This window comes from Bos indicus x Bos taurus, chromosome 8 (assembly GCF_003369695.1).
Source record: "Bos indicus x Bos taurus breed Angus x Brahman F1 hybrid chromosome 8, Bos_hybrid_MaternalHap_v2.0, whole genome shotgun sequence".
In the NCBI taxonomy this organism is placed as follows: Eukaryota; Metazoa; Chordata; class Mammalia; order Artiodactyla; family Bovidae; genus Bos; species Bos indicus x Bos taurus.
Genome location: NC_040083.1, coordinates 84572237 through 84594457, shown reverse-complemented (window position 1 = coordinate 84594457; position 22221 = coordinate 84572237). Strand labels below are relative to the sequence as shown.

At 50.2% G+C, this 22221-nt stretch overlaps 1 protein-coding gene across 8 annotated transcripts in view; it reads right to left on the bottom strand.

The window, feature by feature from the left end:
• WNK2 (WNK lysine deficient protein kinase 2) overlaps positions 1 to 22221 on the bottom strand; it is a 147033-nt gene that overhangs the window by 79157 nt on the left and 45655 nt on the right. For all 8 annotated transcript variants that reach the window (XM_027550329.1, XM_027550330.1, XM_027550331.1 and 5 more), the window contains exons 5-9: positions 19324 to 19481; positions 16556 to 16644; positions 14301 to 14520; positions 5634 to 5916; positions 2183 to 2385 (exon numbers count right to left, since the gene is read on the bottom strand). In XM_027550329.1, the coding sequence (XP_027406130.1) occupies positions 2183 to 2385; positions 5634 to 5916; positions 14301 to 14520; positions 16556 to 16644; positions 19324 to 19481 (953 nt within the window). The remainder of the gene's footprint in view (positions 1 to 2182; positions 2386 to 5633; positions 5917 to 14300; positions 14521 to 16555; positions 16645 to 19323; positions 19482 to 22221) is intronic.

Below are 22221 nucleotides of genomic sequence, written 5' to 3'. Positions count from 1 at the left end.
AACTGAGGGAAAGATAAACATGCACACATCTCTCATTTATAGAGCTGAATAAAAGGTGTACATGCAGATATATTCACAAACAGAATATGGAAACATGGGGATAAAAAGCGGGACAGAGCCAGAGAGAAGGGTGTTCTGCAGAGCTGCGAGTCTCCCATGACTCGCCATCAGAAGAGAAATGAGGCCACAGATGTGAGCCTTCAGCACCAGGCAAAGCATAGACACGGAATGGGAAAGTCAGAAATATGAGCGCTGGATGCTTGATGCTGCTAACTTGCTCCTTTTTAGGTACAATAATGGTCCTGGGCTTTGTTTTCAGAGTCTTGATCCTGTAGAGATATAGATGGAAATATCTTGGGGGCAAAATATCCTTCTGTCTAGGATTTACTTCAAAATACTGGGGGTGCGAGCGGGTGAGAGCTATGGAAAAAAACCCAGAGATGACTTCTGAAGCTGAGAACACATTGACATCAGAAGCTTCTCTCACTTGAGGTTTTCTAGATGAAACAGGTGACCATCATTTCCAAAACCATTATCACTCACTTCATCTTTCACAGTAAATGCTGTATGAAAAGCAGCGTGGGGTAGGATGGAATCTCTCCTTTGCATTTACTTGAAGCCACAGGGCAGAATGAGTCACCTGCGCACATGTTCCCAGAGCCGCAGTCCCTGGCCCAGTGGGAGTCAGGCGCTCAGGCAGCCCGGAAGCCTCAGAGAAGCAGCTTGTATTCCTGACTCCACCGGCTGTGCCCTTCCTTCCCTGGGTCCTAGGGGCACATTACTATGGCAACACTCCCCAGGAACCCTCGGTGCACTCGGGGGACCCCTTCTGTCCAAGGTGTTTCTGCATAAATCGGCAAGAGATGGGAGAGAGCACCCCAGCCAATGTCAGGTGCTTCCTGGCCTGGCCCCCGACTTCCCTGTGCTTGGGCATCCTGTGAGCCAAACCCGCAGGAAACACGCAGCACTGCAGAGACCCGGGTAAAGAACACACTGTGTGACCTGCCCTAGAGGGAATGAGGGCCTGTGGATGGGTCTGGCTCAGCCCCGGCATGGGCAACCTAAAGCCAAGAACCACTGCTCTGAGCAGTGAACTCTTCTTGCTGTAAAATCATATTTCACTTAATTTTGTGAAACAGGTCAAATTGCAAAATGCAAATTGGAAATGAATCCTGGGCTCCGGTTAGCAGAGGCAAATGCTTCAGCTGTTTTTCCAAGGGGACTTTTCTGAGCCTGAGCAGACAGGAGGGGAGGGAAGAGACACAGAGGTGGCTGGAAAGGCTGGCACCTGGCACTCAGGGAGCCCCAAAAGGCAGCCACAGTGCGAGAGCACATGATCGAAAGGACACGCAAAAGCGAGGAAGTGAGGGCGCATCTGGGCGCCGCGGTAACCGAGGACCCGGCAGGAGAGGCTCCTCGGGCAGAGGCTCCTAGGCCTGAGGAGCATCTAAATCTCCCTGTGGACCCCTCTCCGCAGCCCAGCTCAAGGGCAACTTCTCTGGGACTGATTGATTGGGGACTGGGAGACAAGCAATTGTTCTGCTTTCTTCGGCATTAGAAAAAAATCAAAATAAAACAATAAATGAAATGTGACTCCCTCATCTAGCAATTTCCATCTCCTCTAACAGCCTTAGGTTTTCCATATCTTACAAATTTTTCCACAGGCATAAGCATGAGGCCCTTTCAATCCCACTTCTGAAATATCACTAAAAACATTTCATATGATTTGGTTATTTCCATACCTCTAACTTTTAACGGCTGTATAATAAGCAGAGGAGAAATGCCGGGAGGTACTTAACACTCTCTCAGTGAAGCTGGACACTGAGACAAAGTCAAAGATCTCAGTGCTATAAATGATGCTTTTCCATCGCCTTTGCAACAGTCAGAAGTAACTTTTCAGGTCCAGCGTATAGGGCAGGACCTCACCAGCTTTATCGCAGCTTTGTATGTACGGGTGTCACTGGGCTCTGTTTTCAGGATTTTCTCATCTAGCAGGTCTTTGAGGGTACATCACAGGCTGCTCCAGCCTGCAGCCCTGCAGTTACCAGCAAGGATGGACCTCCTGCAGGCCCACTTTTGCATGGTTCCGAACTGACAACAGGCCAGCACAGACTGAATGAACCATCACAGACTCTAGGCCGTGTGGACCAGAACATTGGCCAGAAGGGTTGGGCTGACTCACCGTGGCAGGCTGCTGGTAGGCCCCTAGGGAGGGCAGGCTATGTGGCAGGACGGGCCCATCACTCACGCTCACAGGGGGGCTGCACACACACTGGGAGGCGGGTGGTGCTCCGTCTGCCAGCGACCCCAGCACAACACTCTGCTGGCTACTCTGTGAGTCTGAATACACCGTTGAGCCCTGGCCACTGTCGAACGTGCTGTCCGCTGGGGAGGGAGGAAAAAAGCATGGCTCAAAGCAGGCACCTCCAAACTTCACCCCCACAGCACGTCGCACAAGTCCCAGGGAACGCAAACGTGCGACAGCTTGTCCGTGTGTTTTCTTCTGTAAAACAAGACTTGATTGCATTTGCAGATCACAAACGTAATAAATGTGCATCATTTTAAACAATCACCTATACAAAGGCTATAACTGCACCACCCGGAAATGGCCCTGGGAGCCCGTACCCCACACTGCCTGACACCTGTTGGTTCTCACGATGGACTACCACAGATCCCAGATGGGCAACTCACACCATCCTCTGCAGGCAGGCCGGCCACCTCCACCAGCTTACAGATAGGGACCTCACCTGCCACCTGCCCTGGCCCTGAAAGTGGGCGCTTTCAGCTCTTCAAAGGTAGAAGATCGAATGTCCAAGTTAGGAAAAGCTGCAGTCATGTGGAGGAAATAATTACCAGCTGTGTTTTATAGGGGGAGAGGGCCCTGACCACCTCCATTCACCACAGCAAAGAGCCTGAATTAGGAAGACTTAGGTCCAAATCTAACCCCTCAGTTCACAGGCTCAAGTCTAAAGTGGCTGGAAAATGGGGGCTGACAAGGCCTGTGCCCTACAGGGAGGCCATGAGCGGAGGACTCAAAGGCTCTGCAGCCTCCAGAGAGCCTCCCAAGAGGCCAGCCTCACCCAAGGTAAGCCTAGACTGGCCTGTCAAACCCAGCCTGGGTGGAGCTGCCTGTACAAGGTGGCACAGACAGGACCGCCATGGCCCACAGGCTGGTCTCACCAAGACACACCTGGGAGGAGAGGGCACCTGCATGGTCGTGCCAGGCAAGAATGAAGAGCAGAAACCCGTTTGAAGTGGCGTTTTTGTTTTACTGCCTCCGGATTCCAAAAGCTACGTAAACATTAGGATTTGCCATCCATGAACACCAAGCTACTTCTACAGGACGCCTTTCGGTGTGGGTTTTAACTTTCAATTTTCACCTTAAACAAATAAAGTAAAGAGAACGCTTGTTGGCTTTACAACAAAATAATTTTTCCCGAGAGCTGAGCAGAACTTATTTTGACCCAGGAAGACTTACGAATGGTGAGGTTTGATTGTGAAAAACCAATGAAACACGTGGCTCTGATTTCTGATGAGGGGGCCAGCAGTCATCGTTACTTAGAGAGAGAGAGAGAGACAGAAACAGAGGCCAGGTGTGTGCATATGCTAAATGGGGAGTGTGGGCCATGAAAGAAAGATGAGACAGAGAAAGTGCACGAGAGTGAACGCGACCAATTTCAAGTAGGGTGATTTTAACCATATAAGTGACATTTTACATTTCTAAGTGAATGTGTTTATTTGTATAATAAAAATTACTTTAAAAAATCATTTCTAAGCTATTGAAAACTTGTGTTCTCACAGTCATTGACGCTGGCTTGAGCTTGATCTGGACTGTGGTGGGTAGCTTACAGAACGCACAGTGGGAAGTTATCTGATACTCGCTGCACCTTCTGATATATGAAAGCCTGTGTGCCCATCTTGCTACCTAAGACCAGGTCCTCTACAGTGGTGTGTGTGCTGCTTGGTGTCCCCACTAGTTGATCTTTATGAAGCCAGAGTGGTCCAGCCGACCACAGGCACTGCGGCCAGAGGGACAGCTGAGCACAGGCTTTCTGCTCTGACCCAGAGCAAGGTGCAGAAGAGCATGCGCAGGACGCTGGACTGTGGATTACAGGGAGACACGGTGCGTGTGCACGCTCCACGTGCGTGTGTCCAGAGGCTGTCTGGAAGGTGTAATCTCTGGAAGTGAAAGTTAAAAGACATTTAACATCAGTGACCTCCAGGGAAGAAAATTAACTGGCTTGTACTGTATATCCTCTTGGATTTTCTAAATTGTATACAATGTGACTATATTATCTACTTTAAAAAAAAAGATTGGGTTGGCCATAAACTTTGGGCTTTTCTGTGTGATGTCTTGGAAAAACCCAAGCAAACCTTTAGGCCAACCCAATACAATAAATGGGTAAAGATGTTTTTGAAAACTACGGCCATGACATGAAGCACATTCTTCATTCTTAGGAAGCGGATCCGTGTGCAGACACAACATCCACTATAAACTCATCTGTCGATTCGTGTCTGTGCAGCAGGTCAAGCCTGTATCATGACATCTTACCACAGCACAGCCTATTCTAGGTCCCAGACTGTATCCCTGCAAAGTTTAACAAAAGAAGATTTCTTAATTCCTGTCCTAAAAATTGTCCAACCAAAAATTATGTTCTCAAAGTATGTAGTGGTATGCCAGGTGTGGAAAGCTTTTTCCTACAAAAAGTTTATACTTGTGAATTAATTTTTTGGTTTATCAGAAAATGTAGTAATGATGTAACAACTCTATCCTCCAAAGCAAACTTGAGCAGGGAGGAGACAAGTAGACAGTTGGCAACTTGTCTTAAAGTGATGGCCAGCAGCTGGTTTGAATTTAAACAGCCTACTTTGAAGAACGTTTAGCTATTCTACTGATAAAGAAAGGATGTAACTATTAAATAAACAGACTATTTTGGTCTTTCCACACAAAAACACCTAAAATAGTGACCTGGAAGGGCGGCTCAGCTCTCCATGCTTATTCACAGAACAGACAGAAAAGGCTACATCCTCCATCCATGGCTCACAGCTGAATTTTGAAGATACTGAGGTAAAGGCAGAATTTCTACTCAGACTTAAAGACGACACTGGATTCTCCCTTCCAGTGGTCTGAGATGAAGCCAGGTATAAAGTAATTCTCACCAATCCATCGGTGACATTCCCTGGGAAACACTAAAGGGCACAAGAAGGGAGGTAACCTTGGGGACGGATAATCCAAGCAGGAAAACTCACAACCAAGACCACAGCACGACTGGAGGCTGTAGCCACTGGCAGCCTCAGAACCACAGCACGTGGCTCCGATGCCTCCACCGGTCAGGGAATCCAGGGTGGAGGTATGGCCCTCAGGTGCCCTGTGAGGCTGGGCTGAGAGCCTCCAGAGGGGATAAGTAGCTGAACTGAGTCAGCTCCAGCCCCGATGGCTCAGTTCTGAGTCTGCCCTGGGAAGCCAGACTTCAGGGAGCCTCTGGTCACAGATCTCTTTGCCACATGGGGATGCCTCCCAGGGGAATTCCTCCCTGGAGAAATGCTTGCCCACACCGATCATTCATACCCACAGGTGGGTTAGAGGGACGGGTGGTGCAGGGGGAGGGGGCTCCTGGAGAGGCAGCACTCACAGGCCAGGGAGGTGGCGCTGGCCGGCAGCGCAGGGGTGAGGAGGTGCTGGTCGGCCTCGGGCTCCTCGGACTCTGGCAGCCCGGCCTGTGAGTGGTAGGTCACCTGGACCTGCAGGGGCGTGGGTGGGCCCCTGGCCTTGTCAGGGCTGCCGAGGTCCCGCTGCTCCTGGGGCTGCAGCGCTGGCCAGATCCTCTTTCGCCGCCACTGGATCAATGCCACACGGTCACGGATGGACTTGGCCACAATCTTCACGTCACTCTCATGGAAAAATCCTGACTCAATCTGCAAAGGAAATCTCCATGTCATTACTGGGACCAGCTCCAGCTGCACACCCCACTTCCAGGGGACCCTGCCATCTGCACGGCTACCTCCTGCCTGAGGAGTCTCTGCCCTAGGTCCCCTCCCAGGGTCCCTCACCCTCATAACCACGTTTACCAATCATCCCTGTCATGGACACTCTCCTCATCCCGGAAGTGAACGTCCTCCCACCACTGACTGTAGATCCACGGGGAGACTGACCATCTAAACCTACAATAATCCAGCTCCTGGGTCTATGGCAACACAGCCGATGCTCGTAACCACGGGCCAGGTGTGTGAGGGGAAGGGCGATCCCAATCTGCCTCTGGCAGGGCCAGAACACAGGGCAGACTCCCACCGGCTGGGCCCCAGGGCTTTCCTGGAGCCCCTCCCTCAGGCTGGCCAAGGACAGGAAGGAGGTCCAGGCTGCATCTGTGTGCTCAGGGACAGGTACAAGGAGCCTCAGCCGACACTGTCCTCAGTGTCATCCTGGGCACTCTCCAAGAAACCACGGAGGCTGGAGAAAAGAGGTACATTTAGTAACAAGAGACCAAGAAGGTGTGTACCCATGCCTAGCAAAACTCTGAACCCAATTCACCCAACAGAGCATTTGAGAGCATCTGTAAAGGAGTCAACAATCTCAAGGAAACATCACGGTGCCCTCTGAGAATACCTGTGGCAAAACCAGGAAACAGCGGCAGCCAGGCTCCTCCCCATCACTATGGGATTCCCCACGTGAAAAGAGAAAACAAAAAAACAGAGCCTGTGGCGCTGGGTGGGAATGGTGTGAACTCACAGTTTTCAAAGTACAATAGACACAAACACACCAGATGTAGATGTGAGCACATACAACACACGGTGTAGTGCCTGCTTCTGAACCACCCACGGAGTGGGCCGGGGGCAATGACAGCCAAGTGGAGCCCGGCTGCCGTGACAGTGCAGGGCTCCCCATGAGACGGCAGGTTCAGGCTTGCGGGGAAAGGGATGGGGAGTCGGACATCTCGCTGTGCCTGAAATCGAGGACATGCTGGGAAGACGACAGACAGCAGGACAACACGGAAGCCAGCGTCCAAGGCCTCCTACTGGCTGAATCTGGGGCACTCTGAGCACTAAAATAAAGTGACACCATGATGGTTTGAAGGACATGTCCACAAACGCACACAGGAGAAACAAAACTGATCTGTGGGGGCAGAAGTGCTCGGTTTGCTGCCAATATGAGGTTACACAATGGACTGCCACATACATGCAGCTTGTCTCTCTGCCTCTCAGCCCTCTCGGCCTCTGTCTCTCTGTGCCGCTCTGTCTCTGTGTCCGTCTTTCTCTTTCTCCATCTGTCTCTCTGCCTCTGTCTCTCTCTCTCTCTCGGTCTGTTTCTCCCTTTATTTCTTTCCCTCCTGTGGATCACTCTCCCGTGAAGCCACTCTTGCCATGAGGCATCACTAGACAGCTCCAGACCCTTGGTGGGCAGGGCTGCTCTTGGGATTCTGACAGCTGAGGCAGCTGTGAGCAAAGTCCCCATGTGTGGGAAACAGACACGAATATATTCAGGGTGCTCAGACGGTAAAGAATCTACCTGCAGTGCAGGAGACCCGGGTTCGATCCCTGGATTGGGAAGATCCCCTGGAGAAGGAAATGGCAACCCACTCCAGCATCCTTGCCTGGAAAATCTCACAGAGGAGCCTGATGGGCTGCAGTCCATGGGGTCGCAAAGAGTCGGGCACAACTGAGCGACAAACACTAACTAAAGTCATCTGGAACAGACCTGTCCTGCATTTGCCACTTCCCTCTAAGTTTGTGATTACTTCAAAAGACTCCTGTCAGAAGACAACTCCATTGGACAGAATGAACTGTGCAGACGTCCACCCTGAGGCTCCCACCAGGCTCAGCCCAGGACGGCGGAGGTGCAAGCAGGGCTGTGCCCACAGCCGGGACTCGCTGAAGAGGCCGAGAAGTTTCCGCGCCCACCCTCAGTGCTACCCGCATGGCCGACCTGACCAGAGGCCGCTGAAAAGAAGGCATCCCACAGACGCACCTGCCTTCCATTTCTATTTTCTGCCCATGACCCATTTTTCCTTACGTCTCCATTTTCACAGTCACCACCCAGTGATCCTCTCCAAAGTGTTCCTTCTATTTTTTCCCAATCAGGAGAGAATTTGGCCACACTGGGGCATCCTGTTATCTGGAGGCTGTGAAGGTGGAAGGGCTGGTACCACTGACAAAAGAGCCCTGGGCTAGGCTCCAAGCCCCCTCCCCTCCCACCCTTGGGGGTCTACATAAGGGGTCACTTCCAGATCAAAGCCAGCCCAGGTCCCTAAAGAACTCACCCTTCTCTCAGCCATGGGGGCATCTTTGTTCTGATCCACATCCACGTGGGCCACCTCACTGCATCCTCTACCCACCCCCAGCGCCCCCTGCCTCCCCTGCTCCCCACAGGACCTGCTGGAAGTTGACAGTAGAGGGAGAAGAGAAAGCTATCCCATCGGCCTCCTCCCACCCCCAGTAGCCTCAGGAAGGCAGCCTCATCATCTTCAAAACTTAACGCTCGCTAACCTCAGGTGTTAACAACAGGGCAGCCCAGAAAGGGGACCAGGTCCTAAAACTGTGTTGGGTTAAAGCTATCAGCAAGTGACCACCCAGCAGAGCTGCCAGGAGGCTGTGAGCTCTGGAAGTCTCCCCAGCTCAGGCTGTCTCCAGGGATAGCCCACGAAAGGCTCAGGCAGCTACCATAAGGACCCCAGGGAGGAGAGCCTCAGACCCCAGTTTTAGGTCTGGTATTTACAGATGGGTGCGGAGGGTAGGGGAGGGAAAGGGAAGGAAGGGGAGTTAGACCCTCACCAAGGGCTGCAGCACTAGCACTGACCTACAAGGCCCAGCCAGGAGACAGGAGTTGCAACCAGTAACAACTGGGGCATTTACACAAGAGGAAGACCCCACTGTGCAAATGCAGCCATGTTCAGCTCATCACAGGTATCCAGGGCTCTGGGTTCATTCTGTTTCTTAACAGAGTGCTGGGTATATGATGGTTTTTATTATTCCTTAACTGAACACAATGATGTGCCGCCCTCTGCACGGATGCCATACAGCATGGAGGGTGTGCCCATGAAAAAGTGCTTTTAAAGAAAACACATGAGAGGAAATGGGGAGAAGCCGGGCTCAAAGCCTGTGCTGTGAACTCTCAGAGACACCTTCTGCCCATGAGTCCAGGCAGGTGCTAGAGACTTGGTAAAGACAGGGCCACAGCTATAGGCACAGGCATGTACCCAAGGGCCTGGGGGCCATAGGCATTCTCTATGTTGAGCCATACGAGGGATGAGTCCTCTCAGGAAGGTAGGCAGGTCCTGGGAAGGGATCCAGGCCACGTTTGGGCACCGCGGTCCTGTAACTGAAGAGTGTCCAGAACAAACCAAGAATGGAGCCAGAGCTGCAGGACGTACCTGGCGTAGCTGAGACACAGATGGCTCCAGCTGTCTGGGTCCCAGGTGCCTCCAGGACATGCCACCACGTGAATCTGTGTCCCCTGCCATTCTCATACCACTGCTATGTAGTGTTCACAGGGGAATGAGAATGCTGTTCATCACCTGTGCTTTCTGAGGTGCCTGCACGTTGACAGACACCAGCCCTCAAGGCCGTCCAGGGACCTACCTCATCTCTAAGCAGGGCTGTCCCAGCCCCCGGCCTGCCTCCCCTGCTCTTAACACCAGGACAGCTAGAGCTGCAGGCCAGGTACTCCCAATCTCCATGGTCCCTCCAGGATGCTCGCCAAATGCAACTCACCCTCATGAATCTCAGCTCACAGGATACCAGCCTACACATGACCTTGATCGCTACTTATGTCTATGCTTTAAACCTCAGCAGAAAACATGGAGGGACCAACGTCACAGTATGGGGGGAAAAAAAGGTCCTGAATTCATAGGACTGATGGGCTGGTAACTCTTTTTTTTTTTTTTTTTTTTAACTTTTTTAATGTGGAATCTAAAATATAATTAATCTATTGATATATATAAAACAGAATAGACTCACAGACATGAAAAACAAACTATGGTTACCAAAGGAGAAAGGGAGGGGGAGGGGCAAATTAGGTCTAGGGATTAACAAACTACTATACTAAAATAGATAAGCTGGTAATTAACTTAAAGCAACTCTCAGCAAATATGCAGCAATTCAACAGCACTATGCAAGGTCATAGAAAGATACTCTGGGAAGCCATGGAGCTAAATAATTCTATTAAATCCGATTATAGCAGAGGTGTCTGTTTCTAAGTCCAGGAATGTGACCAGCAGCTGGGAAGGAGTCCTGACACGGGCACCATGCCATCAGCAGGACGTCATACCCTCCACACATGCCAGCAGAGGCACAGGCTGCTGTCAAGGGCAGGGCAGGGTCCTGGGTGGCCATGCACCTCCCACTCCTGTCATGCACCAACCTGCTGCAACCCCCAAACCAAGCTCCACGGACCCCTCACCTGACATGTGCCCAGTCCCCCAAGGTCCCCTTGGTTTATGACTCCCACACCTTACATGGCATGGCCAGCCTCAGCTTCCTCATCTGACCAGAGTTCCATGGTACAGTGGTCAGCACAGGCTGGTCCCAAAGATATGCTGCCCACAAGAGCCTGTGCAGGCAGTCTCCCCTCTACCTCTTGTAGCCCACCTTCCAGGGCCATACCAGGGTCCTTCCCTACCAAATTACCAGTGGCCTTATTAACACTGAACAAAATAGAACAACACAAACTAGAACTAGAACAAAATAATTTTTACAATTTGTATGGAACCACAAAAGACCCCAAATAGCCAAAATAATCTTCAGAAAGAAGAACAGTTAGAGGAATCATTCTCCCTGACTTGTGACTACACTACAAAGCTACAATTATCAAAATAGTATGGTACTGGCATGAAAACAGAAATATAGACCAATGGAATAAGACAGAAAGCCCCCAAATAAACCCATACACTTATGGTCAATTAATCTACCCGCCAAAGAGGCAGGAATATACATTGGACAAAAGACAATATGTGGTACTGGGAAAACTGGACAGCTACATGTAAAAGGATGAAATTAGAACATCCTCTAACATCACATACAAAAATAAACTCAAAATGAATTGAAGACTTCAGTGTAAGACTAGATACTATAAAATTAGAGGAAAATACAGGAAGAACTCTCTTTGACAAAAAATTGCAGTAATATTTTTTTGGATCTGTCTTCTAGAATAATGAAAACAAAGGCAAAAATAAACAGGACCTAATTAAGTTTAAAAGTCTTTGATGCAGGATACAGGAAGCTCGGGGATGGTGCACTGGGATGACCCAGAGGGATGGTATGGGGAGGGAAGTGGGAGGGGGGTTCAGGATGGGGAACACGTGTACACCCGTGGCGGATGCATGTTGATGTATGGCAAAATCAATACAATATTGTAAAGTAAAAAAAAATAATAATAATAATAATAAAAAAATTTTTAAATAAAAGTCTTTGCATAGCAAAGGAAACTATAAACAAAACAAAAAAAAACCTACAGAATGAAGTAAAACATTTGCAAATGATGCAACTGAAAACAGATTAATTTCCAAAATATGCAAACAGTTGATATAGCTTCCCGGTCTCCCTCCCTCCCTCTCTCTCTCTCTCTCTCTCTCTCTCTCTCTCTATATATATATATATATATATATATAACCAGAACATATATATATATATATGTTCTAATATATGGGAAGGTTCTGGGAAGGGGTCCAGGCCACGTTTGGGCACCGCTGTCCTATAACTGAAGAGTGTCTGGAACAAACGAAGAATGGAGCCAGAGCTGCAGGACGTACCTGGCGTAGCTGAGACACAGATGGCTCCAGCTGTCTGGGTCCCAGGTGCCTCCAGGACATGCCACCACGTGAATCTGTGTCCCCTGCCATTCTCATACCACCGCTATGTAGTGTTCACAGGGGAATGAGAATGCTGTTCATCACCTGTGCTTTCTGAGGTGCCTGCACGTTGACAGACACCAGCCCTCAAGGCCATCCAGGGACCTACCTCATCTCCAACCAAGCAGGGCTGTCCAGCCCTCGGCCTGCCTCCCCTCCTCTTAACACCGGAACAGTATATATATATATGTTCTATATATATATATATAGAGAGAGAGAGAGAGAGACAGAGAGAGAGAGAGGGGGAAGCTATGTGAACTGTTTGCATGTTTTGGAAATTATATAAATATATATATATATAAAGCCAAATTTTCACTGGAAGGACTGATGCTGAAGCTGAAACTTCAATACTTTCGCCACCTGATGTGAAGAACTGACTCACTGGAAAAGACCCTGATGCTAGGAAAGATTGAAGGCAGGAGGAGAAGGGGACGACAGAGGATGAGATGGTTGGATGGCATCATCGACTCAATGGATGTGAGTTTGAGTAAACTCCGAGAGTTGGTGATGGACAGGGAAGCCTGGCATGCTGCAGTCCATGAAGTCATAAAGAGTTGGACACGACTGAGTGCCTGAACTGAACTGATATATATATATATAAATATATATATATATATAAAGCCCAATCAAAAAAATGCACAGAAGACCTAACTGACACCTGTCCAAAGAAGACATACAGATGGCTAGCAGGTACAGGAAAAGATGCTCAACACTGATAATTATTCAAGAATGGCAAATCAAAACTACAATGAGGTATCCCCTCACACTTGTCAGAATGGTCATCTTCAAAAGTCTACAAATAACAAATGTTGGCAAGAATGTGGAGAAAAGGGAACCCTCCTACACTGTTGGGGGGAATGTAAATTGATGCAGCAAGTTTGGAGAACAGTATGGAGGTTGCTTAAGAAATAGAGTTACAACGTGATCCAGCAATCCCACTCCTAGGTATATAACTAGAAAAGACAAAAACTCTATTTTGAAAAAAATACATGCGCCCCAGTGTTCACAGCGCACTATTTACAATAGCCAAGACATGGAAACAACCTAAATGTCCATGGACAGGTGAATGGACAAAGAAGATGTGATATTGTATACATAAAGGAACATTACTTAAATAAAAGGAATACTGAAGTGAAGGTGAAAGTCACTCAGTCATGTCCAACTCTTTGTGACCCCATGGACTATACAGTCATTGGAATTGGAGTGGGTAGCCTTTCCTTTCTCCAGAGATTCATCCCAACCCAGGAATCAAACTGGGGTCTCCTGTACTACAGGTGGATTCTTTACCAACTGAGCCACCAGGGAATATTACTCAGTCATAAAAAAAGAATGACATGATGTCAATTGCAGCAACATAGACGGACCGAGAGATTATCATACTAAGTGAAGTAAAGACAGATATAAATATCATATAACATCACTAATATGTGGAATCTTAAAAAATGATACAAATGAACTTACTCACAAAACAGAAATAGACTCACAGACACAGAAAACAAATTTGCAGTCACCAAAGAGTAATGGAGGGGACGGATAAATTAGGAGTTTGGGATTAACAGATACACACTACTATACACAAAACAGGTAAACAATAGGACCTACTACATAGCACAGAAAAGTATATTCAATATGTTGTAAAAACCTATATTAAAAATCTAAAAAAGAATATATATACACATATACATAAAAATACATAAACATATATAACTGAATCACTTCGCTGTATACCTGAACATTGTAAATCAACTATATTTCTATTTTTAAAAATACATTTTATTGATAAAAAAAAAAACCTACTGGGGTTCAGGGAATCCACTTGTAAAGAAAACATCAGCCATACCTTTGTGACTTACTGCATTTCTGAAAGATGTGCTATTTTCCATGACATTATTTTTTTAAAAAGAGAAAAAAAAGGACCTGCACTTTTGTGGTTATGACAGGTGCAGCCAAGTACTCACTCTACTGCAATAAGCATGTAGATTTTTACTTTTGCTCAGATTTTCTAGTAAAAGTTAGTGTCTAATTTATTTCTCTTCTTTCCCCCTGTGATATGAAGCATCTCTATACTTCTACACTCGCCAGGCTTTTCAGACCACAGTGCCCCTCAGAAACAAAGTCAAATAAAGATCAAAACTCAAAGGCCTACATCTGCACAAAGTTAGCAAGAATCTGGTCAAAACAGGGCTCTTCCTAACATGCGAAAGTCCCCAGGGACATCTCTGCACTGGTCCACAATATCCTCTCACTGCACCATTTCCAAGGTGATATCCTACTGTGCAGCACTGTGATTCTGACCTGCGTTGTCCTTCACAGCTGCACTCAACAAATGGGGATCCTTGTTCCCAAAACTGCACACCCACTGAGGGACCATGCTCCTTTTCTGACGTCATTCTAATCTTGTGGAAACCACACACTTGCAAGGCATGCACCCAGATTTGCCAAGAAACAAGCACACATTACCATTTCCTGTGCCACGTCTTCTGGCGTCTCCCTCTCCAGGTCGAAGGTGAACTCTATGGCCCCGCTGTCCTTGGGCTTGCCCTTCAGTTTCTTAGGGTCCTCAACCCAGAGCCGCAGGGCAATGGCAGACTTCCTGCCATGGTCCTCCTCGGCCAGCTCCACCCTCACACCTGTGTCCTCCGCGAAGAAGGCGTGGCTGAGCAGGTCCTTGATCTCATACCTGGGAAGGAGGCAGCTGTCAGGCCGGGCACAGGCACACTAGCTGAGAGGGCCCTGTACCTGCCCAGCTCCCCCTGGAAAGTCCTCTGACCATACCACTCACTGGGCATTTCTGCCCCTAAGGGCAGCCCAAAACAGTACCTCTGCATTCCCTAACTCTCAGGGGAAGAGGAAAAATCTGCTACTTGAACACATCTAACTACATCCTACATAAGACCTTTTTTTTCTCTCATTATAAAAGAAACCTCCATTATTAGGAGATGTGGGTAATTCAGAAAAGAATTTGTAAATCAGGCTCTGCATTGTCCAGACAAAGCCTGCTGAGATGCTGGGGAGCTCTCATAGGATCCGTGGATCCAGGTGAAACTGAACTGGACCTGGACAAGGCAAGCCCCAAACTCCCCAGTTCTCTACCCGAGGGACCCTGGCCTCCAAGAGGCAGGGATAATTTTGGAGGTTCCCAAGGACAGGAAGCAGGGGTAGGGTGGCGTGCTGCCCTGCTAACCACTCTGCTGCCCAAATCCACATCCCTAAATGCTTGCCCAGTTTCTGATCTCTGGCACAAACAGATCCCAGTGCTGTCCAGGGCCTGGCTTCCTCCCAGCTTCCTGTCTGTGGTCACCGTGGGCTTTGAGATCCAGTGGCCCATCACCGATTCTACTGAGGGCAACACATCCCACAGGCAGTGGAACCATGCCACCTGGATAGCTCCATGCATGAAAAGGGGAGAGTAGGGTGAACAACCCTCACACAGGCTGACAAATGCCTGTGGGGACCCTGGGGAAGCCCAGAAGTTAGGGCCCCTAGGGATACAGAGGGCACAGTCCCTGGGAGCTCTGTCCTGGTCTGGGAGGTGGTTTCTGTACTTTTCTGAAGTGAGCTATAGTTCACAGTTTTTTAGTATTTTCTCTTTAAGGAACAAAACATGATAATGTGCAGGGGGCAAAAGAGAAGACTCAGGAGATCAGGACAGGTCTGAGAGATCAGGACAGGCCCCTACACAAAAGATGACAGAAAGGACAGTGGTCAGTGTTGGGCACAGTAACATGAGGGAAGAGGCATGAGCTGGCTGTGCAAGGACAGAGAGGGGATATGAGGGGGTGCTGCTGCTGCTGCTAAGTCGCTTCAGTCAAGTCTGACTCTGTGCGACCCTATGGACAGCAGCCCTCCAGGCTCCTCTGTCCCTGGGATTCTCAAGGCAAGAATACTGGAGTGGGTTGCCATGAGGAAGAGGTATTAAGGGGAGACACAGAGGAATGGGGAAGGTGGGGAATGGGCAGGATAAGAGGGCAGGGGAGGAGGAAGCGGGGGGAGGGAGATGGGAGGAAGGAGGAGGAATAGAGGGTTGATGGGAGGGAAGGAAGGAAGGTAAGAAGGAGTAGGGAAGAGAGAGTAAGGAGGGAGAAAACAAAGGAGAGACAGAGGGAGGAAGGAGCAAAGAGGAGGGAGAGGGAGGGAAAGAGGAAAGACGGGGTGGGCGGGGAGGAAAGAAGGAAGGAAGGAGGAAGGCTCAGAACACATACCCAGCTGAGGAAGGAAGGGCCTTGATCTGAGGAGGCAGCTGGTCTGGGGGCATCTGGAGGGCTCTAACTTGAATGTGGGACTTTGAAATGGGTCAGACAACAGGTGCATGAAAGACATAGCCTGGAGTTGAGAGAGCGGGGCAGGATGAGGCTCGATGGGAACCCTGGCATGGGGGTGTCCTCCAGACCAGGGGGAGGGATAGGCTTGCCAGGGACAACACAGAAAAAAAGCAACAAGGGCAGAATGAGGCCCCAGTAGCCCCCACACTCCAGGCTGGGTGGGCAAGAAGCAGCCAGTAAAGGGGATGGGGACTCTAGGACAGTACCCAGAGCCAGGGAGCGTGTTCCAGGCAGCAGAAGTCAGGCAGGGGCTTCCCTCCAACTGCCCAGTGGGCTTGTTGGGACCCAGTATGCCTGTGGCCTGAAGTGGCCTGTCTCTGAACTCTCGCCTTCTCTTGGGATGTGATTTCAGGCAGAGCAACAGCCCAGATCCAGCGCTGCCTGGGAACTCACCTTTCCTCCTTGTTTTTGCAGATACACTCCCCAATAATCTCCTTGATTTCAGGATCGTGCACTTTCTCAAAGCTGGCTGGCTTGATGCCCTGAAGATGACATGAGCAGAGTCACCTGACATCGAATTAGGATCTGTTTCTTGCTCATTTCACACTCACCCCAGTAGAAGAGAAAATGGGAAGTGCAAGAGGCTTGTTTGGGGTTGGAGGGCAGGGGCATCATTTCATTCTAAGGCCCCACTGAAGGGTTACTGGGAGTAGTGAGGTCTGAGGATGAGAAAGACTCAGGGGAAACTCGGAACAGACATGAAGGATGCTTGCTCTGCCCAACCCAGCTCCGCACAAGGGAGCATTTGCACTCTTACTGCACAGAGGAGGTGGGTGTGGGGGAAGGCACACCTACCCAAGGCCACACACCAGCCAGGCAGGACCTCCCAGGCCAGCTGCCCAGAGGGTCTCAGAGGCTGGACAAGGAACCCTAAAGTGCTGGCCTTTCTTACCATACCTCCCCGGAGGATGCAGAAGTCACTCTGTGGTCACTGTTGCTGGCCAAGGGCCACCAGAGACTCTGGCCACACTGTGGTCACAGGCGGGGCTGACTTCCAAGGCCTAGTGGCTGGAGGGGGTTGCAGACAAGCATCTGCACCAGGAAGGCCCACAGCCGGCGGCCAGATCAGACGACTTTCAGGCAGCAGGAGCAGGAGGTGGCTACGTACTAAAGCGGACCAGAAAGCCAGCGGGTACCAGGGGTGTGCAGCCAGAGGCATGGCGGGGAGCAGGGTTCTGATCCCACAAGCAGATGGGATTCCAAGAGAAGCAGGGGCTGGATGGCAGGGCTTATTTGCAATCTACCCAGGGAGGGGTTTGGGTGGAGGGGATCCTGGCTTTTGAAGACTTGGAACACAGTGAGGGCTCAACCATCATGTTCTTCCTCCTTCAAAAAGACTGTCTTCAAAGGTCTCGTCCTGGCTTTTTTTTTTTTAAGCATACATTTTCCCACAGAGAGGGATGGGGGAGAGGGGAGGTGCACCCTGGGAGTACAGGTGAAGCCCCAAAGTGCCCAGCAAACTCCTGCCTAGGACAGCTGGCCATGTGTCTGACATGTACGGGAGTTTGTGCAGTAACAGACACAGCCCTTGGCTTTAAAAGTGGGCAAGGGGTCCTCCTTGAACATGAGACCCCCGTGTTACTCCACTGAAGCCAAAAGAAAAAGAAATCTAATTATGCCAGAAAGAAAGGCCACAGTCCTAACAAGGGTGGGAACCAGTGGTCTGAGAAACTGTAAATACTGGTAAGGGTGCACATACAGCATCATTTAAATCTCTGGAAGGCTGTGGCAGAATGTGCCAGAACAAAGTTGAAGGGGTTCACATCTCTGGGCTCAGAAGCACAGAGTTGGGGCAGCTGAGAACAAAGGGAACCAACACCCTCCAAGGACTGGAGCAGATGCTGGAGGCCGGACCAGTGTGTGGGTATGGCGTGAGGGCCCAGAGGACCCAGAGCACGAGGCTGTCATGGCAAACGGAGGAAACACCAAGGATCAGGGAATGCACCTTTCATCAGATTTCCTCAAGGAGGCAGGGTAGGTAGGGCCTTACTTTACTCAAAACAAGATGGGTCCACGTAGGAGCCTTGGGACCCTGACCAGTGTCCTGTTTCCCAGGGCCTAAATGGGGGGCAGAGGTGCTGCTGAAAGAACCCAGGTGGCTAAGGAGTATGTGCCCAGGAGACTCAGTCCCTGTCTCCCCAAGCCCAGCAGAGGGACCACCACCCCATCCACACACACAACCAGGACCAAGGTCAGCAGCAGCTCCATCTGCACCCTGGGCCCCAGCGCTCCTCCAAGGCCTGGCAATGAAGCCCTAATCTCCCTGGAGTCCCTCCCTGTCCCCCTGGAGGACCTGCCCATGGCCGATGGGTCACCTCTCTGGTCAGCACCTCTGGGGAGCTGCACACCTCTGCGGGTATCTGGCCCACACCCACTAGCGCCTCTAACCAAGGATTCTCTCTTCATACTTGCACCCTCAGCAGCACACAGGAGGCGCTTAGAGTGAAAAAAATGGCTGATAGATAACTGAAAATGAAGAATTAAAGGACAGAAACAAGCTGTGACCTGCGGGGAGGGCTCAAAGTAGAGGGCGGGATAAGGGCAGGTGCTCTGGGGTTCCAAGAGCCATGGCGCCTCATGCTTCTGCAGAAGTGAGGAGGCTGCAGGGAGGTGGGGGCTGGGGTTGGGGCGAGGCAGCCAGCACTCGGGTGGTGGGCCCTGGTACCTGCAGGTACAGATGGACAATGAGGCACCAGGGCTCAGAAAAGGCACAGCCCCAGCGGCCCTGGGCTGGATGCTCCTGCTGCATTCCCCACGCAGCAGGACAGCCACAGGGGAGGACAGGACGGTGTTTTCAGAGCTGAAACCATCTGATCAAAGTCTAGGGACATGCCAGAAGGCGGGAGGGCCAGCAGCCTCCAGGTGGCACAGAGGAGGGTCTCTATGCACAGGCAGCCTGGGCCTCCCGGAGAGGCCCCTTTGGTGCTCCAGCCCGCAGCGCTGCCTGAGGCCCCAGTGAAGGCTCCAGGGTCCACCCACAGCCCACGTTACAACTGCTGCTACTCCAGGAAAGCTAGGAGACCCCCTACTCGTCCTCTAATTCTCCATCTGTAAAACGGCTTCCTTCCCTTCCTCAGATGGCTCCCATGAGGATTTTACAACGCACACAGAGCTCAACGTGGGACACACAGCCAGCCCATCACAGTGGCCGGTGGACTCACACAGGTGACCTTCCTGTAGATCTGGGCAGCATTCTGGCACTCTGAGTAGGGGTACTCCGAGGTGGCCATCTCCAACATGCACATCCCGAAGGCGTACACGTCCACGGACTCATCATAGTGCTCCTCGTACATCTCTGGTGCCATGAACTCGGGGGTACCTGCACCCGGGAGCAGAAGACGCAGGGTCAGTGGTCACTGGGCCCCGGAGCCCCCTGGGCCTCTCTCAGAGTCCCACACCTCCTCCCCCATCCACAAGCCAGCATGGGCCCTGCCCCCATGCTCCTTGCCATTGGTTCTAGAATCCAGGATTCAAACAGGATTCTGCTTTACTGATAGAAGTTTCCCCAAATCCGCCCTCCCCGTACCCTCCCAATTCTACGGTGGATCAGTTTATAGCGCCATCCCCTGATCACAGAGCTGGGAGACCCATCGCTTCCCAGAAGACAGGGTCTGTGCCAGAAATGATGGAGATGCCTCTCTTTGAGGAGGCAGAAGTCTGAGCATATCCCTCCTGGCTACAGGCCCAGATAACCCAGAGCAGACAAAAACTTGGGGTCACCACAGACCTTCGTAAATTGTAAAAGCCTAGAAAGGCCCCCATGTCCCTAGTCAAGCAGAGCATCAGTCAGCACAGTGATTCTCTTCACTAAAGATGGCTGCCTGGGGACAGCTGGGCAGGCGCCAATCATCTGGCAGGTACCAGCAACGTGTTATGGTGAGAACTGCCCATCCATTCTAAGCACAAGAGATTTTAAAACCAAGCTTACTCTGAATTTTTAAGGACATGATAGACTCACATAGGCTGAGTAAAATAAGCAAAATATATGACTGTACATGCATGCTGACCATCCATATAAAACAATAAGTACAGACAAAAATGACTCATCTAGAAGGTGGGCTTATGGCTTTTTCCTTTAGTCTGGTGTTTGTAATTTTTCTGTAACAAATATTTGCTTTCAAAATCACAAACTCTTTTTATTTATTTTTTTTTAAAAAGGCCCAACTGAGCATCTGTCAAGCTAAATGCAAAGAAATGGGGCCATCAATTTCAATAAGACTGCTTTTAATTTCAACTTCTCCATCTTTGTTGACCTTGGAAGATTCTCAAAACGTTCCAGTTTTTTTAAAAAAAGCAGATGTAAAACAGTACAAACTAGTGTGTTAAAAAGCATGAGGTTTGGGGGTATGTGGCATGCAGGCAAATTAAGGGTGATTTTAATTTTTTCTCCTTTACCCATAATTTCAACTTAAGATGTATTATATATTTACCAAAAAAAAAGTTAACAGTTTGGGTAAAAAATGGAAAACACAAGAATCTATGTTGAGTTACACACATGCATAAAGAATTCTCGAAGATTCCATCAGAAATAATGATGAATAGAGCGAGAACTGGAGTTCAAGGGACCTTGCACTGGCAATTTTTCATCCTTTTGGGGTTTTGAACCATATGATAATACTGAAAATTTTGGCATTTGGCCATGTCCATCTACAAGGATAAGAGAGAGGAGCCTCAGGGCTGCTGGCAAGCAGCTGGGAGCAAAGCCGGCTCAGAGAGGACCCGACGTACCTGTTCAGGACTCCTGATCACTCAGCTCAGTCTCTTCTGAGATCCTTGGGAACCAGAAATTCTGCTTTGCAAGAAATACCCCAAGGACCCAAGATGTTCTGACTTTGTGGGGGTACAGTGGACAGTGGGTGTGTGGGGGGCCCAGCTCCAAGGTGGGATGGTGGGTGATGCCAATTTTGCAATTGTGCGAGGGCCACGGACACCGAATGTTTTTCTCTTTGCTTACAACACAGCTGTTTAAATCTAAATGTTAAGAAGAATGTCTGTATGCTGGCACCCATACACACAAGTGTCCAGGGACCTCTGGGCGCACCTCCTAAGCCCCACAGCTCTGCGTCCCCGAAGTCCCAGCCTCCATGGCTGTGAACACCTGCAGGAAGGACTGCGCCGACCTCACCTCCACCCACTCGGGGCCCGGCCAATGCAAACGCAGTGAGAGCACACCATGACAGCATCAGATCCCAGCGGCCCTCAGGGGCAAACCCCACAAGGCTCATGGGGAGCCTCTGGGAGGCTGCCACCGCCAGATATCTCAAACCACGTCTTATCTGCACAACACCTCTCTGACGGCTGCACCCAGAATGGGTGCACAGTATCAAAGGCCCCCATAGGTACCCTGGACACAGCATGGAGGGAAAAGCCTCATTCACAGGCCTAGGGGGTCCTTCACCTAACCACAGACCCCCACTCAGCTGAGGCCCCTTGCTGGGGACAGGGCCCTGCTGCCCACCTGTTTAGATGTGCTGACCAGCCTCCATTTACAATGAGCATGGAGCTTCAAGGGCTCCAGCTGAGCAAAAGGTGGGGTGATCAGGGAGCCCTGTGGAGCCAGATGCTGTGTGGGGCTCACTGTGCCTCCAGAAACACGCAGGCTTCATCTCACCCCACCACATCACTCAGCAACTGGAAAGTCCATTTCCAAGAGGAAAAAGAGCTGTCAAAGCAGCCCTAACTTCCAAGGCCAAATCTGCAAAGACTGCCTGGACACCTCTAGCAGCTCAGAGGCTTGGTGGTGTATCCCCCAAACCCCTGGGTCTCAAGCCAGGCCCTCACCTGCTCCACCCATTTCACAGATAGGGAACTGAGGGCTGAGTCAACCCTCGTGTCACCACTCAGCTCCCCTATTCAGCCAGAGGCCAGAGGCCTCACATCCACAGGACACCGGGTGGCTCCTTGTCCCAGATGTTGTCACATTCCAAAACCACTAGCCTGCCAGAGAAGTTTCCAGATTCCCAGCAGTTCCATTTTCCACAAACAAGTCAAGTTCTGTCTCCAACCATACAACAAAACCATGAACTTGTCAAGCCCTAATCACCCTCTCATCTTGCTTA